This window comes from Sphaerulina musiva, assembly GCF_000320565.1.
Source record: "Sphaerulina musiva SO2202 unplaced genomic scaffold SEPMUscaffold_6, whole genome shotgun sequence".
Taxonomy (NCBI): domain Eukaryota; kingdom Fungi; phylum Ascomycota; class Dothideomycetes; order Mycosphaerellales; family Mycosphaerellaceae; genus Sphaerulina; species Sphaerulina musiva.
Genome location: NW_016017388.1, coordinates 642,828 through 657,972, shown reverse-complemented (window position 1 = coordinate 657,972; position 15,145 = coordinate 642,828). Strand labels below are relative to the sequence as shown.

Sequence of the window (15,145 nt, the reverse complement as noted above, 5' to 3'; positions counted from 1 at the left end):
CTCCTCTCCTCTCCTCTCCGCTCCTCCCCCTTCACTCGAGTCTCGACTTCGGACCTATACCACCACTACCACCATCACCGCCATCCCCGCCATCACTACCATCCCGCCATTACCGTCAGCACATTGAAACGTCGGGAAGGAAAGGAAAATGGCAGAAGATAGCGGCATCGACCGCAAGGCGGAGGAGCGCATGGAGTTCTCGACGTCCAAGGAAGTGTCGGTGGCGCCCACATTCGAGGCCATGCACCTCAAGGACAACCTGCTCCGAGGCATCTACGCATATGGCTTCGAGTCGCCCTCCGCTGTCCAGTCACGCGCTATTGTGCAGATCTGCAAAGGTCGCGATACTATTGCCCAGGCGCAGTCGGGCACAGGCAAGACGGCTACCTTCAGCATCTCCATCCTGCAGGTCATCAACACCGGCGCCCGCGAGACGCAAGCCCTGGTCTTGTCGCCCACGCGCGAACTCGCCACGCAGTCGCAGTCGGTGCTGCTCGCGCTGGGTGACTACATGAACGTGCAATGCCATGCCTGCATCGGAGGCACCAACATCGGCGAGGACATTCGCAAGCTCGATTACGGCCAGCACGTTGTGTCAGGAACCCCCGGCCGAGTCGCAGACATGATTCGCCGACGCAACCTGCGCACTCGCTCCATCAAGATGTTGGTGCTGGACGAGGCCGATGAGCTGCTGAACAGAGGCTTCCGCGAGCAGATTTATGATGTGTACCGCTACCTGCCTCCTGCGACTCAGGTAGTTGTCGTCTCTGCGACGCTCCCATACGATGTGCTCGACATGACGACCAAGTTCATGACGGACCCTGTTCGAATTCTCGTCAAGCGTGATGAGCTGACGCTCGAAGGCCTCAAGCAATACTTTATTGCAGTCGAGAAGGAAGAATGGAAATTCGACACGCTTTGCGATCTCTACGATACTCTCACCATTACGCAAGCCGTTATCTTCTGCAATACCCGTAGAAAGGTCGACTGGCTTACTGACAAGATGCGCGATGCCAACTTCACCGTGTCTTCCATGCATGGCGAGATGCCACAGAAGGAGCGAGACGCGATTATGAGCGAGTTTCGACAGGGTAACAGCAGAGTGCTTATTAGTACTGATGTCTGGGCACGTGGAATCGACGTGCAGCAAGTCAGCTTGGTGATCAACTACGATCTGCCATCCAACCGTGAGAACTACATTCACCGCATTGGTCGGTCGGGACGTTTCGGTCGCAAGGGAGTGGCCATCAACTTCGTTACTAGCGAGGATGTTCGGATTCTGCGTGATATCGAGTGTAAGTGCTTGCCACTTATTCCATGAGATCGCCTGCTGACCTTCAAACAGTGTATTACTCGACTCAGATTGACGAGATGCCCATGAACGTGGCGGACTTGTTGTCCTAGAGCGTCGCCACTTACTTCTGATAGCTTCGACTGTGGTTCATCATTTGAATATGCCCAAGTAACGATCAGGCGTTACTTGGTGCTGCTTGACTGGCATCCGGCCAATGGGGATGGAAACGGGCAGTTGTAACGATATCGTAAGTCGTTCGTGCCATGGCGTGCTGAATTCATGCTAATAGTACACAGCCCACAATGCGAGCCCGACACTTTTCTTCATTCTCCCCATTCATCCTCGAGACGTTCCCAGGTGCAAGTCCACAGGTGCGTACATGTCCTTGATCCTTTTCCAGCTAACTAGCGCCGTTCTGGAGCGACTCTATTCATCCTCCCGTCGTCTTTCCGTCGATCACGTCTGACGGCGGAGGACGCATCATTGCCTGTGCTGTTGGTCAAGGCCCTCATTTGTCCTCCACCGCGCTCTCATCGTGTTCCGTGCTCCCCTGCGATCGAGATCCTCGCATCAGCACCTCGATTTTTTCCGTGGTCGATGGTCAATCGAGTGGTCACTACTTACAGTGCCAGCATCGGGTCTATGCGACGTCGCAGCAGCGTCTTCTTCTGCTTGCCGTCAGACCAATCGATTCGCAGACCATGGAGTGTCACACATGAGGTCTTACGTTTGAGCTCCGCGACCTGCTTCGCACCATCGTCTTGCAAGATTGCTTTTGCCTGTGCGGCGTGCTCGGGTTTTGTCTCCAGCTGCATGAGAGCTTCGGCCGTTTCTTTGGCGCGCGCCTGGCTATACGCTCTCAGGACTTCCGGATCGACATCGGACATGGTCGGGCGGTCCGTCAGTCGTGCAAGGATATATCTTCCACGTCTAGTTGCTACGGTAGGCGCGCAATGGGGTCCCTGGAGTCGTTTCTTTTCTTATTTTCGATCTGTCCGATATGTTGTCGCTGTCGCTGCAGTTGTTATATTCGCTCGCAATGGAGACGGAGGTCCAGGTATGTATGTACATGTATCACAGCAGCAGTGGTAACAACATATATTCCTGCTACGTCAGAATTGCTTCGCGCATCATGACCATACCTTGTTCTTTGTTTGCATCCTCCCGAGAGGCCCACATAACGATGTCAGAGGGCGCTCCAGCAGTGTCCACTTCACCTCGGCGGCCCCAGCGGAGGGCGAGCAGTGGTGGCGGTGTTGCCTCACTTTTCACCCTGTGCGGGCGGCCATTTTGTGATGAGTTTAACGTCGACGGATAATATTTACAAATCCTCCTCCATTTCCTCACAAGTCACAACTCGCTGGCTGCATCATTAGCCTTGCGCCCGTGTGGCTGCCGGGCTAAAATGCCGGGCTAAACGCCGGGCATATGCGTGTTGACGCATGCCGGTTTCGCACTCAGCAACGCGCCTCGATTATCCCTGTGAGTAAAACTAACATAATAATACATCACCAAACCCACCCACTTCACCCAGCACGAATCCTCCAAGGTCCCGGGAAGAAAATACTGGAGATTATTCACTCGACCAGACGCTTTTCCCACTGCCACATCCCACAATGAGCCTCCTCATTCGCATACGCAAGAAGCTAGAGAGGAAACTTCTGCATAAGCCCGGGCAACACGGCACACCCGTATACTATGCACCCGCAGACGATGAGGTAGAAGAAATATCAACAACAAGAACAACAACAACAACGCCGCCTACGGCCACACCTGCGTCCTCCCGACCATCTTCGCGACTTCCCAGTCTATCTTTTCTCTCCTCGTCCCGACGACATTCGTCCCAACAACGCCGACAATCTTCCACCAGATCACCAACTACGACCACTCCCACAGACAATCATCCTTCTCCGCACGCGCCACCCAGATCTCCTTCTTTCTTCTGTCGCGGATCTTCCTCACATCATGCCCGCAATGGCTCGAATCTTTCGAGCATTACAGGGCCTGGAGGGGGAGGAGGTCGAAGATCGGAAACTTGGACTTCCGCTACTACTACTACTGACCACGATAATGAGGAATGTTTCCGGTTTCCTGTCTTTCCGGATAGTGGCTACGTGAGTCGGGAATCGAATCCTGATGTGGGATTTGTTGTACCCGATAGTCCCCACCAATCACTTGCGAATCCAAGTCAATTGGGAAATGCGATGACGATTGGTGGCGGTATTGGGAATGGGAATGGGAATGGAGAAGACAGAAGTATAAAACCGCCACGAAGAGAAAGTCCTCCTTTCTCGAGAGGAGTTTCTTGTGCTACTACTACGACGACAACAACAACAACGAAAGGCCGTGAAGAAAGTAGAGCTTCATCGCACGGTAACGAACTCCCGAGTTCTGCTTATTCTGCTACTACTGCAGCTCTCAGTCCCAGTCTGATTTCCGATCGCTACGAAGCTCCCAGCGCAATGAGTCCCAATGAGGATTTTATCTCTGGGCGAGATTCGACCGCTACTGCTGCCGAAGGTTTGAGAGGGTTTGAGGGAGTGAGAGGAGGAAAAGTCAGAGGGGGAGGGGGAGGAAATCCTCGTTTTGATGATGATGGTGGTCATGATGATGTTGATGATGTTGATGTTGTTGATTATGGATTATTTCCCGCTCCTCCTCCTCCTCCTCCAGCTGCTGCTCCAGCTGCTCCGGCAAGACCACCCGTGGCGGCGGCAAGGCCTGGTCCGTCTGCGAGAAGCCAAACTGCTGCTGCTGCTGCTGCTCCTCCTCCTCCTCCTGTGGTTGGCAATGGGAGTAGAACTGCGAGGACGCGAAATGATGATGTGAGGAGGGATCGGAGACCGCGACTGGACGATGCGAGGAGGGATAGGAGACCTTTTACTACGACGACGGCGTTGACAGGGTATGGGTATACTACGGGGCAGTTATGATGACGAGGCCCCCGGGAGTGTCTAGTAGGCAGAGTTGGTTGGCGTGCCTCGATCGCATAGGTATCAGCTGGATGGGTGGGATTGGTGGATGGCCAAGACTCTGGAATCGCTATCTACGCGGCGCAGAAGCAGACTATTCTGTATCCGACCTACGAAACCAAAATGTATGGCGTCGTAGTCGCCAGACACAACTTGGCAGACAGACTCGGTTCACGCCACCTCTGAAAAGAAGGATCTGGTTTAGCATTTTCAACGCTTTGTGGGCAACTAGGTGCACTTCACATACTTTACTCGCGGCTATCCGCAAGCAACAGCTCTATGATAGGACCCAAGAAAGGTTCTTCCAGCCCAAGACTGAAAAGCGCGCCAATCTTGACCGTGGTCGGCTGATCCGTTTGTATGATGTCCCAGATCTTGTCTTTGACATTGATCCCAGTTTGGTAATCACGTAGAAGCTGACTGATGGTCTCCGTGTGATCATGGACTGTGAGCTGCGGGTTGGGACCTATCTCGATGACTGCTTTGGTGTTGGCCTTCGGCGTGACTCTGACCACTGTGCCCGTGCCATTGTGCAAGCTTTGGACTTCAAACTCAGCCTCCTCTTGAGACATCGCATCAACGGTGTACTTGATCGACGAGGGCGCAATGTGCGTGGAGATGAATCGAAATGTCCACGCTTTGCCAACGCCGCTGTCGAACAAAAGCCGGCCAGCAGCCTGGTCGTATGAGATTTCAATCGTGCGCTGTCCGGCAGGCTCATCTCCCCGCTTGCGATCATCTTGCGTGTTTTCGACGATCTTGAACTGGCCGTCCTTACCCACAACGACGATTACTTCAAAGGCAACCGGGTTCTTGCACCCATTTGCTGGTGCTGTCTCTCGATCCAAAGGAATGATGGATCCTTCCGGTGCTAGAACAGGTACGCTCTGCAGCGATCTGTACATATCAAGCTCGCGGTCTCCGTCATACACGGCTGCTGTGAAGATGTCGACATGTCGCTGTGGGGGAACCCAAACCCTGCATTTGGAAAGATTGGTCCTCGTGTCTCGCGGAGTCACAACGGGAGATGTTACGAGCGAAGGTCCAAAAAAGTACTGATTCGGGAACTGGTATGCCACATCGCGCGTAGGAAAGTTCCAGTACAGGGGCTGGATCAATGGCAAGGTCGACTCGGTCGATGCACTGACCGAGTAGATATATGGCACGAGCCGATGGCGCAATTGCAAAGCATTTCGCATTGCAATCCTGCACTCATCGCGATACAGCCATGGTTCTTTCGAGTTCCAGCGACTATCGCTCGAGTGAAGACGTAGTGCTGGCGAGAATACTGCATACTGTACCCACCTTGTCGTACACTCATCGTCACGTTCGCCAGGGAGATGACCTCCGATGTCGTGACTCCACCAGCCAAATCCAATGTTCGAAGCCGTGGCAGTGAACTCTGGTTGGAACTGGAGGGACGCCCATGTTGCAAACGAGTCTCCTGAAAAGCCAACAGGGTATCGATGACTGCCTGGACCGGCGTATCTTGAGAAGATCAGCGGCAGAGAGTCTGGTCTGGCCTTTGCGGTGTCCAGAAACTGGAAATGGTTCAATAGCCACAATGGATCGAAGCCTGGGATAGCAGAATCAGAGCCTTGTTGCCAATCGATCCACCAAAAGTCGCATCCGATGTCTTCCAGCTTCCGATGAACGAGATCAAAGAAAGCTTGCATGAAGCGAGGCGAGGTTGGATCAAATGGGATCGGCTCTTCATGCGTGATATCATGGTTCAATCGTCGAGCTAGCTCGCGATATACGTCCTCGTGTTTATGCACTCCCAAGTGAGGATGATCGTTGAGCGTTATCTTGAGGTTTCTATCATATAATTCTTGAGTAAAGGCTTTCGGCGATGGAAACAGATTTGTGTTCCATGTGTAACCTGTCCACCCACTGTGTGGCACGAAAGATTCTTTTCTCCAGTGCCAGTCCATGTCGATGACTGCCACCGACATTGGTATATCGTTCTCTCGAAATTTGTCCATGAGAGCCACATATTCCGTATGATTATAGGGATAGAATCTGCTCCACCAATTCCCCAGGCTCCAGCGTGGGATCGATGGTTGATGGCCGGAGACGGCGTAGAACGACTCCATGGCACCCTTGTAATCTGTACCGTATGCGAAGAGATAGCCATCGATACGTCTACCCGGCCGGCGGGGCGTCACGAACCCTTTGCCGTCGAAGAGCATGCTATGAGAGTCATCCAACACTGAATATCCCGCTCGGGATAGGATGCCATTGCCCATATCACACCTTCCATCCACGCCATCGAGCGTTCTGGCAGTGCCGCCCAGATTGTCAGATCCAGCTTGCCCATATCGCCACTCCGCTCCCCAATGTGTCAACTTGGCCGTGAACTCTACCTTCAGGCCATTGGGAGAGAACTCCTGCTTGTTGTAGGTGAGGTGAAATAACGGTGTCACTATTTCCAGCTGATCCTTCTTGTCATAGAGGCGAAAGTTGGGCTTGGGAAACTTCCGCCAGAGGGCAAAAGTTGATGCACGGTCCTCGAACTGTCCATCTTCGGCCCATTCATATCTCAGGACTTTGTCATCCAACAACGTGAAGCGGTAGTTTGGGCCAGCAATGGTGGACTCTGAGCTGGCAATAGGATCGCAAGGAAATTGATAGCCGTCCATGTTGAGAAGTCAGGAAGCTCAAGAGGAGGAAGAAAGAGACAAGAGAGTACGGATCAGGACCGGTGCCAATTCCTCATCTAGACGATCGGGATGTGGTGGGCAGGATGGAAGCAGTAGAGCAAGTGAAGTCAACCTGAAAAGAGCAAGTGAAGTCAACTTTGAAAGAGAGAGTGAGGGCCGGGAAGAGAGACGGGAAAGAGACGGGAGAGTGGAAAGAGACGGAAAGAGGTAGGAGGTACCCGTGGGCCTCTTACCTCCTAGGTAGGTAGGTACTGCCATTCAAAATCGACTTTTGGCTGAGTTCCACCCGTTTCGAGATCGCGTCTTGGATGGCGCCTTCCCTTAAGGTTCCCATTCCCATCACGATCCATCGTCATCAGCCGAGGGCAATAACATAAGGTAAGGTACCTACCAACATATGGAAGGTCCCTCTCACCTTTCTGGATCTGGTCAATAACTGCAAGAAGCGAAGATGCGAAGACGTGATAATGTGTGCCTCCATCTACCAGACGTCAGGTCTGCAGCCGAAGAGAGACCGTAGTGCACATCAACATCATCTGTAGAAACATCCAATGGGGCGCAACCATAGTTCTACCGCGAACAATGCATGTGCCCGCAATCCTTCCCTGCCGCTTCTCCGTATCTATCAATACCAGTAGTATTTGCACTTTAAAAGCAGCACTTGGCCCTGATAATAGATAGGTACCTTAGGTAGGTATATTGGCAATCCTGCATCCTGCATCATGGCCACATACCTCACTCGTCCAGCCAGCAACTCGGAAGGCATCACAGCGGAACTCGAACGACTGTCCATCATTGGCATTCAGAGAATCAACAATCGAGACTGGTCATACAGCAGCCCAGAAGCCCAAGAGCTTCTGACACCGGAGCAATGGCAGTCCAGATTCGATAACCAAGTGGAGCTCCTCACCTGGCAGCAGCAAAACGACGTATGGCAGCAACTGGTAGAAGAATTGCATCCACATTGCCACTTCGAAATCACCTCCGTTTCCTCTACGATTCGCGAGAAAGAAAATCTGGCCATTGTATGGATCCAGACTACCGTCACCGGGATTGAGAATGTCCATATTCCAGGTCTGAGTGAGCTGAGTTGGAGGTTAGAGGATGGGAAGTGGTGGTTCTTCTACCATGTTGGCATACGAGGGTTCCTTGGATAGACGACCTTCCCATGAATCAATCATGCATGTCCCACTTCTAAGCGCGCGGGATTGTTCGAGCTGCTCCACGCGGCCTGTCGATGCCGAGGTGACGCCAAGACGAGATCAGGACTGGAAGTACAACGACGCATCTGGCCTTCCCTCTGCTTGTTGCTTGCCTTTGCAGATGATGTTCGAGGACTGGCAAAGTCTCTCGCGTGTGATGACTGGCAGCCACGTCGCATAAGGTACGATGCGATTCGAGCTTGGGTCTTGTTCGTCTCGGCTCGGCTCGACTTTTCTCCAGAAGGACCTCGAACTTCTTCAGCTAGCGGATCAGTATTGGGAAAGCTTGTGAACAACTTGGTTCAAACCTGGAATCTGCTCGTATACGTCGAAATGGGAATACTACTGACCTCTCTCCTTCTTGAATTTGGAGACTGCAGTCTTGCTGATAAGTGATGAATGTGATGCGAGATGGAAGACATAAAACTGGTGTATCCGTTGAGAGCGTTGTATCATCGAACCTGATGACACCGTTGCATGTTCTCGCCCGTATGTTCGCCAACATTTCCAATCGAAGACAAGCTCCGAGGACAGTAGTAAGCTTGACACAAAGACTGAAACAAGATCCTAGCGTGCTGTTGGATTGATAGGTATTGTCGTTCGTCCGGTAAGCTCGCAGCCAGCACTGCAGTAGTAAGGTAGATGTACATGAAGAGGCGTGAGTCGAGTCGTCCACGAATAGCACGCAGAACAGCTGCTGGTCGAGTACATGCCGTCAACCGTTGCGCTGAGACGCCGTCCCATTCGGCACAGAAACTGCCTCGCCGACCGACTGACGGACCAGCAATCGCGGCAGACAGGGGCAGCTCATATGCCAGGTGACCACAACGAGCTGCACTCATGACAGCGGTAGCATACATAGCAGCTGCTGAATGCGCCGTCGCTCCGAGACGCTTGGAGAGCGATGTTGGTGACACCGAGTGGTGCATGAGAATCTCGGTCGGCCCATCTATGTAGGATTGTAGGTACATGTACCTCCCCCATTGTATCTGAGGTAACTTTTGGATCGAGAACACTCGATAGACAGTTGAAACCGCCCCTGTGGACTAGCAGCTTCTTGGTGCGTCGGGAAGCGGCAGTGGCGCACCAGCGAGCCACAGACCGAGACGACCAGCATCATCGGGAGGCGTGCATGGGGGGAGAGCAGCCAGCTCAGGGTTAAGCAATTCCACTGCGAGCACACGGAGAGAGAGAGAGAGACAGAGCAGCTCTGAGCAGGAGCCGCTTACCTTACCTCCACCCATCCATCCACGTTCCCAAATACTGTACCCACGCACAACAGTGATGCGCCTGGCCAAGCCCTGCGACACTGACCGGCTGTTCCTCGACAACTGCCGGAGCACATTCCTTTGACCTGCTGTGTGTGTGTGTGCGCGTGTTTGTGGTTAGCGCGGCGTTACAGGAGACGGAGAAGAGGGCACACCGGCCAAACGTCCGTGAAGGGGGAGGAGACGAGCAGTGAGGACAGACGGCGGCCGCCAGCAGCAACGACCTCCCATATCAATTCACCACTACCCCAACCGCCGCCGCCGCCGCCGGCATGTCGCACGAGTATGCGGTCGGCTCTCGCTGCTGGCAGCCTGACGCCGCCGACGGCTGGGTTGCCAGCACCGTCAAGCACAAGACCGTCGACGGCGACAAGGTCACTTTGGTCTTTGCCTATGATGAGCGCGATGATGTGCCCACGCCAGAGGTATGCACGCTTTGGGGCCTCGTCAGATGGATATCGGGGAGAGTATGGACATCGTGCTGATTGCTGCAGGACAAAACCATTGAGACCACCCTGGACGAGCTATCGAAAGATGCCATGAGCTCGACGTTACCGCCACTCATGAACCCAGCGATGCTCGAGGCCAGCGACGATTTGACAAACCTGTCCCACTTGAACGAGCCTGCCGTGCTGCAGGCTATCAAGCTGCGATATGCACAAAAGGAGATATACACCTACTCGGGCATTGTCCTCATCGCTACGAACCCGTTCGCACGAGTCGACTCGCTGTATGTGCCGGGCATGGTGCAAGTCTACGCAGGCAAGCACCGAGCCTCGCAAGCACCGCATCTGTTCGCCATAGCAGAAGAGTCCTTTGCGGACATGCTGCGTAACGAGAAGAACCAGACCATTGTGGTCTCCGGAGAGTCAGGAGCAGGTAAGACAGTCAGTGCCAAATACATCATGCGCTACTTTGCTACACGAGAACCGCCCGATCAGCCTGGCACTCGTAGTCGTGGTCGCGCAGACACTATGAGTGAGACCGAGGAGCAGATTCTCGCTACGAATCCCATCATGGAAGCCTTCGGTAACGCGAAGACGACCCGAAACGACAACTCCTCGCGTTTCGGGAAGTACATCGAGATCATGTTCAACAAAAAGACCGACATCATCGGCGCACGAATACGGACGTACCTTCTCGAGCGATCACGACTGGTGTTTCAACCGCTTAAGGAGCGGAACTACCACATCTTCTACCAGCTCGTGGCGGGTGCATCTGAAGAAGAGCGAGAACAACTGGGCTTAACGCCCGTGGAGCATTTTGATTACTTGAATCAAGGCGGCGCCCCACGGATCGAGGGTGTGGACGATGCAAAAGACTTCAAGGAGACACGGCAATCGCTTGACAGGCTTGGTGTCTCGAAAGAGGTGCAGACTTCATTGTGGAGAATACTAGCTGCACTGCTGCACATTGGCAATATTAAGATCACTGCCACTAGAACAGACTCGCAGCTAGCTGCTACCGAGCCATCTCTAGCTAAAGCTTGCGAGCTGCTTGGGATCAACGCCGATGAGTTTGCAAAGTGGACAGTCAAGAAGCAATTGGTCACACGAGGCGAGAAGATCATGTCCAACTTGACAGCACAGCAGGCGACCGTGGTCCGGGACTCGGTGGCCAAGTACATCTACTCGTCTTTATTCGACTGGCTGGTAGAGACCATGAATGGCTTCCTGGCGCCCGAGAAAGTCGTGGACCAAATGGTGTCATTCATCGGTGTGCTGGATATCTACGGATTCGAGCATTTTGCAAAGAACAGCTTTGAACAGTTCTGCATCAACTATGCCAACGAGAAGCTGCAACAGGAATTCAATCAGCACGTCTTCAAGCTCGAGCAGGAAGAGTATCTACGAGAACAGATTGACTGGAAATTCATTGACTTCAGCGACAATCAGCCTTGCATCGACTTGATCGAGGGCAAGCTGGGTATTCTCGCTCTGCTGGACGAAGAGAGCAGACTGCCGATGGGATCCGATGAATCTTTCGTGAACAAACTACATCACAACTTCTCGCAAGACAAGCACAAGTTCTACAAGAAGCCCCGCTTTGGGAAGAGTGCCTTCACTGTATGCCATTACGCGATCGACGTGGCCTATGAAAGTGATGGTTTCATCGAGAAGAATAGGGATACCGTGCCCGATGAGCATCTCGAGGTTCTGCGAGCGAGCTCCAACGACTTTTTGGTGGAGGTTTTGGAGTCTAGTGCGGCTGTTAGGGAGCGAGACACTGCTGCAATTAACCCCAGCAAACCCAACAGTGCTGGCGTTGCGCGAAAGGGAGCCGCATCTTCTCGCAAGCCCACTCTTGGAGGCATATTCAAGAGCTCGCTCATTCAGCTGATGGAAACCATCAATAACACGGAGGTTCATTACATTCGTTGTATCAAGCCCAATGAAGCCAAGGAGGCGTGGAAGTTTGAGGGACCGATGGTTTTGAGCCAGCTTCGTGCTTGTGGTGTTCTGGAAACCGTTCGAATCAGTTGCGCTGGGTATCCCACACGATGGACGTACGAAGAGTTTGCTCTGCGCTACTACATGCTCATTCCCTCGGCGCAGTGGACGACCGAGATTCGGGATATGGCAAATGCGATTCTCAGGAAGGCTCTTGGTGAGGGTAAGAAGGACAAGACTGACAAATATCAGCTCGGTCTGACCAAGATCTTCTTCCGGGCTGGCATGCTTGCGTTCCTCGAAAATCTGCGTACAACCAGATTGAACGATGCCGCAGTCATGATTCAAAAGAACCTACGCGCCAAGTATTACCGCCGCCGCTATCTTGAATCAATTGATAGCATCAAGACTTTTCAGGCCCATGCAAGAGCAAACGTGGCGCGGAGAAAAGTTGAAGACATCCGTCGTAACCACAGTGCGACCACGATCCAACGGGTTTGGAGGGGACAGAAGGAGCGCAAACAGTACGTACAGCAGCGAAACAATATCATCCGCTTCGAAGCGGCGGCAAAGGGCTGGTTAGCTCGAAAGATGATCCTGGACAAGAAGTACTCCGACGCGGCGACCATCATTCAGCGAAGCTGGAGAAGTCACAGACAGCTCAAGGGCTGGCACGACTATCGCCGCAAGGTCACACTCGTGCAGAGCTTGTGGCGTGGTAAGACTGCTAGGAAGACTTACAAGAGTCTCCGAGAGGAGGCCAGAGATCTTAAGCAGATTTCGTACAAGTTGGAGAACAAGGTCGTCGAAATCACACAGAACTTGGGCACGATGCGAAAAGAGAACAAAGTGCTCAGGAGTCAAGTGGAGAATCTGGAAGGCCAGGTCAAGAACTCGAGAGAAAGGTACAATGCCTTGGAGCACAGGACGAACGATCTACAACGAGAAGCGAATCAGGCTGGCATCACATCCGCCAAGCTCGAACAGATGGAGTCAGACATGGCTCGCTTGCAATTCAGCTACGAGGAGAGCACAGCGAATATGCGCCGCTTGCAGGAAGAGGAAAAGACTCTCCGCGAAAACTTGCGCATCACGACACAAGAATTGGAGTCAGCTAGAGCAGCCAAGACTGCGAGCGAGAGTGAAAAGCTTGGCTTGCGACAGCAGCTTGCAGAACTGCAAGATCAGCTCGAACTTGCCAAAAGGGCGGTACCTGTCGGTAACGGCGACCTCACGAACGGTGTCTCTGCCGGTGCTGCGAGTGGTCTTATCAACCTCGTGGCATCGAAGAAGCCGAAGAGGAGAAGCGCCGGTCCTGAGACGATTCAAACCGACAGGTTCAGCGGCACTTATAATCCGCGGCCAGTATCGATGGCGTTTGGTGCGACGGCTGGTGGGCATACACAAAACCTTTCTGGCTCCACGTTCAATCCTGGGCTGGAGAACGTGGAGATGGAGCTGGAGAACTTGCTTGCTGATGAAGATGGGCTCAATGACGAGGTCACAATGGGTCTCATCAGAAACCTGAAGATCCCTGCGCCTGGAAGTAGCCCGCCTCCAACGGATAAGGAGGTGCTCTTCCCGTCATACCTCATCAACTTGGTCACCAGCGAGATGTGGAACAATGGCTTTGTGAAGGAGTCTGAGCGCTTCTTGGCGAATGTCATGCAGTCCATCCAACAGGAAGTCATGCAGCACGATGGCGACGAAGCTGTCAATCCCGGCGCTTTCTGGCTCTCCAACGTGCATGAAATGCTATCATTCGTCTTTTTGGCAGAGGACTGGTACGAGGCGCAAAAGACAGACAACTTTGAGTACGACCGCCTGCTAGAAATCGTCAAGCACGATCTCGAGAGCTTGGAGTTTAACATTTACCACACATGGATGAAGGTGCTGAAGAAGAAGCTGCACAAGATGATCGTGCCCGCTATCATCGAGTCGCAATCACTGCCCGGCTTCGTGACCAACGAGAACAACCGCTTCCTCGGCAAACTGTTGCAGTCATCCAACACACCTGCATACAGCATGGACAACCTTCTCAGCCTCCTCAACAATGTGTTCAAGGCTATGAAGGCATTCTACTTGGAAGACAGTATCATCACCCAAACCGTCACGGAGCTTCTTCGACTTGTGGGCGTGACTGCATTCAACGACCTGCTCATGAGGAGAAACTTCCTCTCGTGGAAGCGCGGCTTGCAGATCAACTACAACATCACCAGGATAGAAGAATGGTGCAAGAGTCACGATATGCCTGAAGGCACTTTGCAGCTTGAGCATTTGATGCAAGCCACCAAGCTGCTGCAGCTGAAGAAGGCTACCCTGAATGACATCGAGATCATTCAGGATATCTGCTGGATGTAAGTACTCACCCTTCACTGCTCGCCATGATCGTCACTGACCAAAACATGTAGGCTCTCACCCAACCAGATTCAGAAGCTGCTCAACCAATATCTTGTTGCCGACTATGAACAGCCCATCAACGGCGAGATTATGAAAGCTGTCGCCTCGCGCGTGACAGATCCTAAATCCGATGTTCTCCTCTTACAAGCTGTCGACATGGAAGACTCCGGGCCCTATGAAATTGCAGAACCTCGTGTCATCACCGCTCTGGAGACCTATACGCCTAGTTGGCTACAGACACCTCGCCTCAAGCGCCTCGCAGAAATCGTCTCTGCGCAAGCCGTCATGCAACAGCAACTCGATGCCAACGCCATGGGTAAAGTCTTGGAAGAGGATGGCATGGATCTGCATGAGGGTCAATGGCCTGTACCGAATGGACATCTAGGCAATGGGCATGGAATGAATGGTCGAGCCACTGGATTGGGAGTACAATATCCTGATGACCAGGATGGCATGAGTGATGATGGCGCGGATTACAGATAGGATCTGGATTCTGAAGAGGACCTCTTAATAGAGCCGTCAGATGAGGAACTTGCTGCGTATCATCGTACTTCTGCTGATGCATGTCAGTTGAAGCGTTTGAGGGATGGGACAGTTGAGCTGTACTGAGACATGGAATGAGTGTGCTGGGAGCAGATTGCGAAGTGGACTTGGGAAGTTCGCCTCAAAATGATGTTCGATTATGCTTATCGTGCAGAAAAGGTCTTTGGGCTTTCAACAACATTATCATCATCATCATCATCATAGCGACTGGTACGTTTTTCCAGTCTTCGCAACGAAGCATGGCATTTGCTTCTGAGGGGCGGAGATGGATGGATGGATGGTTGGTCATAAGAATAGTGTATTACTTCTTGTGTGTGTGCGTGAATCTCTCTTCAAAACCTCTCTCTTCACTCTCTCTTCTCAATCTTTCTTTCTCTCCAACAGATCCACCACCCAGGAATGGACCGAGTGAC

The 15,145-nt window shown here is 52.8% G+C and overlaps 7 protein-coding genes across 7 annotated transcripts; 4 read left to right on the top strand and 3 right to left on the bottom strand.

Moving 5' to 3' along the window:
• The first annotated feature begins 34 nt into the window (after positions 1-34).
• On the top strand, positions 35-2,813 carry SEPMUDRAFT_149707 (ATP-dependent RNA helicase FAL1). Its single transcript, XM_016905723.1, has 3 exons — positions 35-1,295; positions 1,346-1,541; positions 1,591-2,813. Exons 1-2 carry the CDS (start codon positions 149-151, stop codon positions 1,402-1,404), a joined length of 1,206 nt encoding a protein of 401 aa, XP_016759972.1. The 5' UTR covers positions 35-148; the 3' UTR covers positions 1,405-1,541; positions 1,591-2,813.
• On the bottom strand, positions 1,803-2,181 carry SEPMUDRAFT_117814 (uncharacterized protein; the record flags this gene model as incomplete). Its single annotated transcript, XM_016901373.1, has 3 exons — positions 1,803-1,844; positions 1,919-1,962; positions 2,022-2,181. 3 exons carry the CDS (start codon positions 2,179-2,181, stop codon positions 1,803-1,805), a joined length of 246 nt encoding a protein of 81 aa, XP_016759973.1.
• A 41-nt stretch (positions 2,814-2,854) lies between the features above and the next one.
• SEPMUDRAFT_149706 (glycoside hydrolase family 31 protein) lies at positions 2,855-6,936 on the bottom strand. Its single transcript, XM_016905722.1, has one exon. It carries the CDS (start codon positions 6,906-6,908, stop codon positions 4,515-4,517), a length of 2,394 nt encoding a protein of 797 aa, XP_016759971.1. The 5' UTR covers positions 6,909-6,936; the 3' UTR covers positions 2,855-4,514.
• SEPMUDRAFT_133828 (uncharacterized protein) lies at positions 2,855-6,936 on the top strand. Its single transcript, XM_016902590.1, has one exon. The coding sequence runs from the start codon at positions 2,911-2,913 to the stop codon at positions 4,225-4,227; it is 1,317 nt and encodes a 438-aa protein (XP_016759970.1). The 5' UTR covers positions 2,855-2,910; the 3' UTR covers positions 4,228-6,936.
• Positions 6,937-7,383: 447 nt separating this feature from the next.
• On the top strand, positions 7,384-8,086 carry SEPMUDRAFT_67176 (uncharacterized protein; the record flags this gene model as incomplete). The annotated part of the gene is made up of 1 exon (XM_016909779.1): positions 7,384-8,086. The coding sequence occupies exon 1, from the start codon at positions 7,652-7,654 to the stop codon at positions 8,084-8,086; it is 435 nt and encodes a 144-aa protein (XP_016759969.1). The 5' UTR covers positions 7,384-7,651.
• Positions 8,087-8,401: 315 nt separating this feature from the next.
• SEPMUDRAFT_108682 (uncharacterized protein) lies at positions 8,402-9,375 on the bottom strand (the record flags this gene model as incomplete). Its single annotated transcript, XM_016900749.1, has 4 exons — positions 8,402-8,439; positions 8,482-8,557; positions 8,593-9,080; positions 9,219-9,375. The coding sequence occupies 4 exons, from the start codon at positions 9,373-9,375 to the stop codon at positions 8,402-8,404; spliced, it is 759 nt and encodes a 252-aa protein (XP_016759968.1).
• Positions 9,376-9,382: 7 nt separating this feature from the next.
• SEPMUDRAFT_149705 (myosin-2) lies at positions 9,383-15,071 on the top strand. Its single transcript, XM_016905721.1, has 3 exons — positions 9,383-9,824; positions 9,894-14,146; positions 14,201-15,071. Exons 1-3 carry the CDS (start codon positions 9,672-9,674, stop codon positions 14,670-14,672), a joined length of 4,878 nt encoding a protein of 1,625 aa, XP_016759967.1. The 5' UTR covers positions 9,383-9,671; the 3' UTR covers positions 14,673-15,071.
• The last annotated feature ends 74 nt before the right edge of the window (positions 15,072-15,145 follow it).

Bases quoted from the DNA above. Each gene is read 5' to 3' on its own strand.
- SEPMUDRAFT_149706 (XM_016905722.1), bottom strand. From the start codon at position 6,908: ATGGACGGCTATCAATTTCCTTGCGATCCTATTGCCAGCTCAGAGTCC.
- SEPMUDRAFT_133828 (XM_016902590.1), top strand. From the start codon at position 2,911: ATGAGCCTCCTCATTCGCATACGCAAGAAGCTAGAGAGGAAACTTCTG.
- SEPMUDRAFT_149705 (XM_016905721.1), top strand. From the start codon at position 9,672: ATGTCGCACGAGTATGCGGTCGGCTCTCGCTGCTGGCAGCCTGACGCC. The intron at 9,825-9,893 runs GTATGCACGCTT...TGATTGCTGCAG, and splicing joins ATGATGTGCCCACGCCAGAG to GACAAAACCATTGAGACCAC. The intron at 14,147-14,200 runs GTAAGTACTCAC...CAAAACATGTAG, and splicing joins ATTCAGGATATCTGCTGGAT to GCTCTCACCCAACCAGATTC.
- SEPMUDRAFT_149707 (XM_016905723.1), top strand. From the start codon at position 149: ATGGCAGAAGATAGCGGCATCGACCGCAAGGCGGAGGAGCGCATGGAG. The intron at 1,296-1,345 runs GTAAGTGCTTGC...ACCTTCAAACAG, and splicing joins GATTCTGCGTGATATCGAGT to TGTATTACTCGACTCAGATT.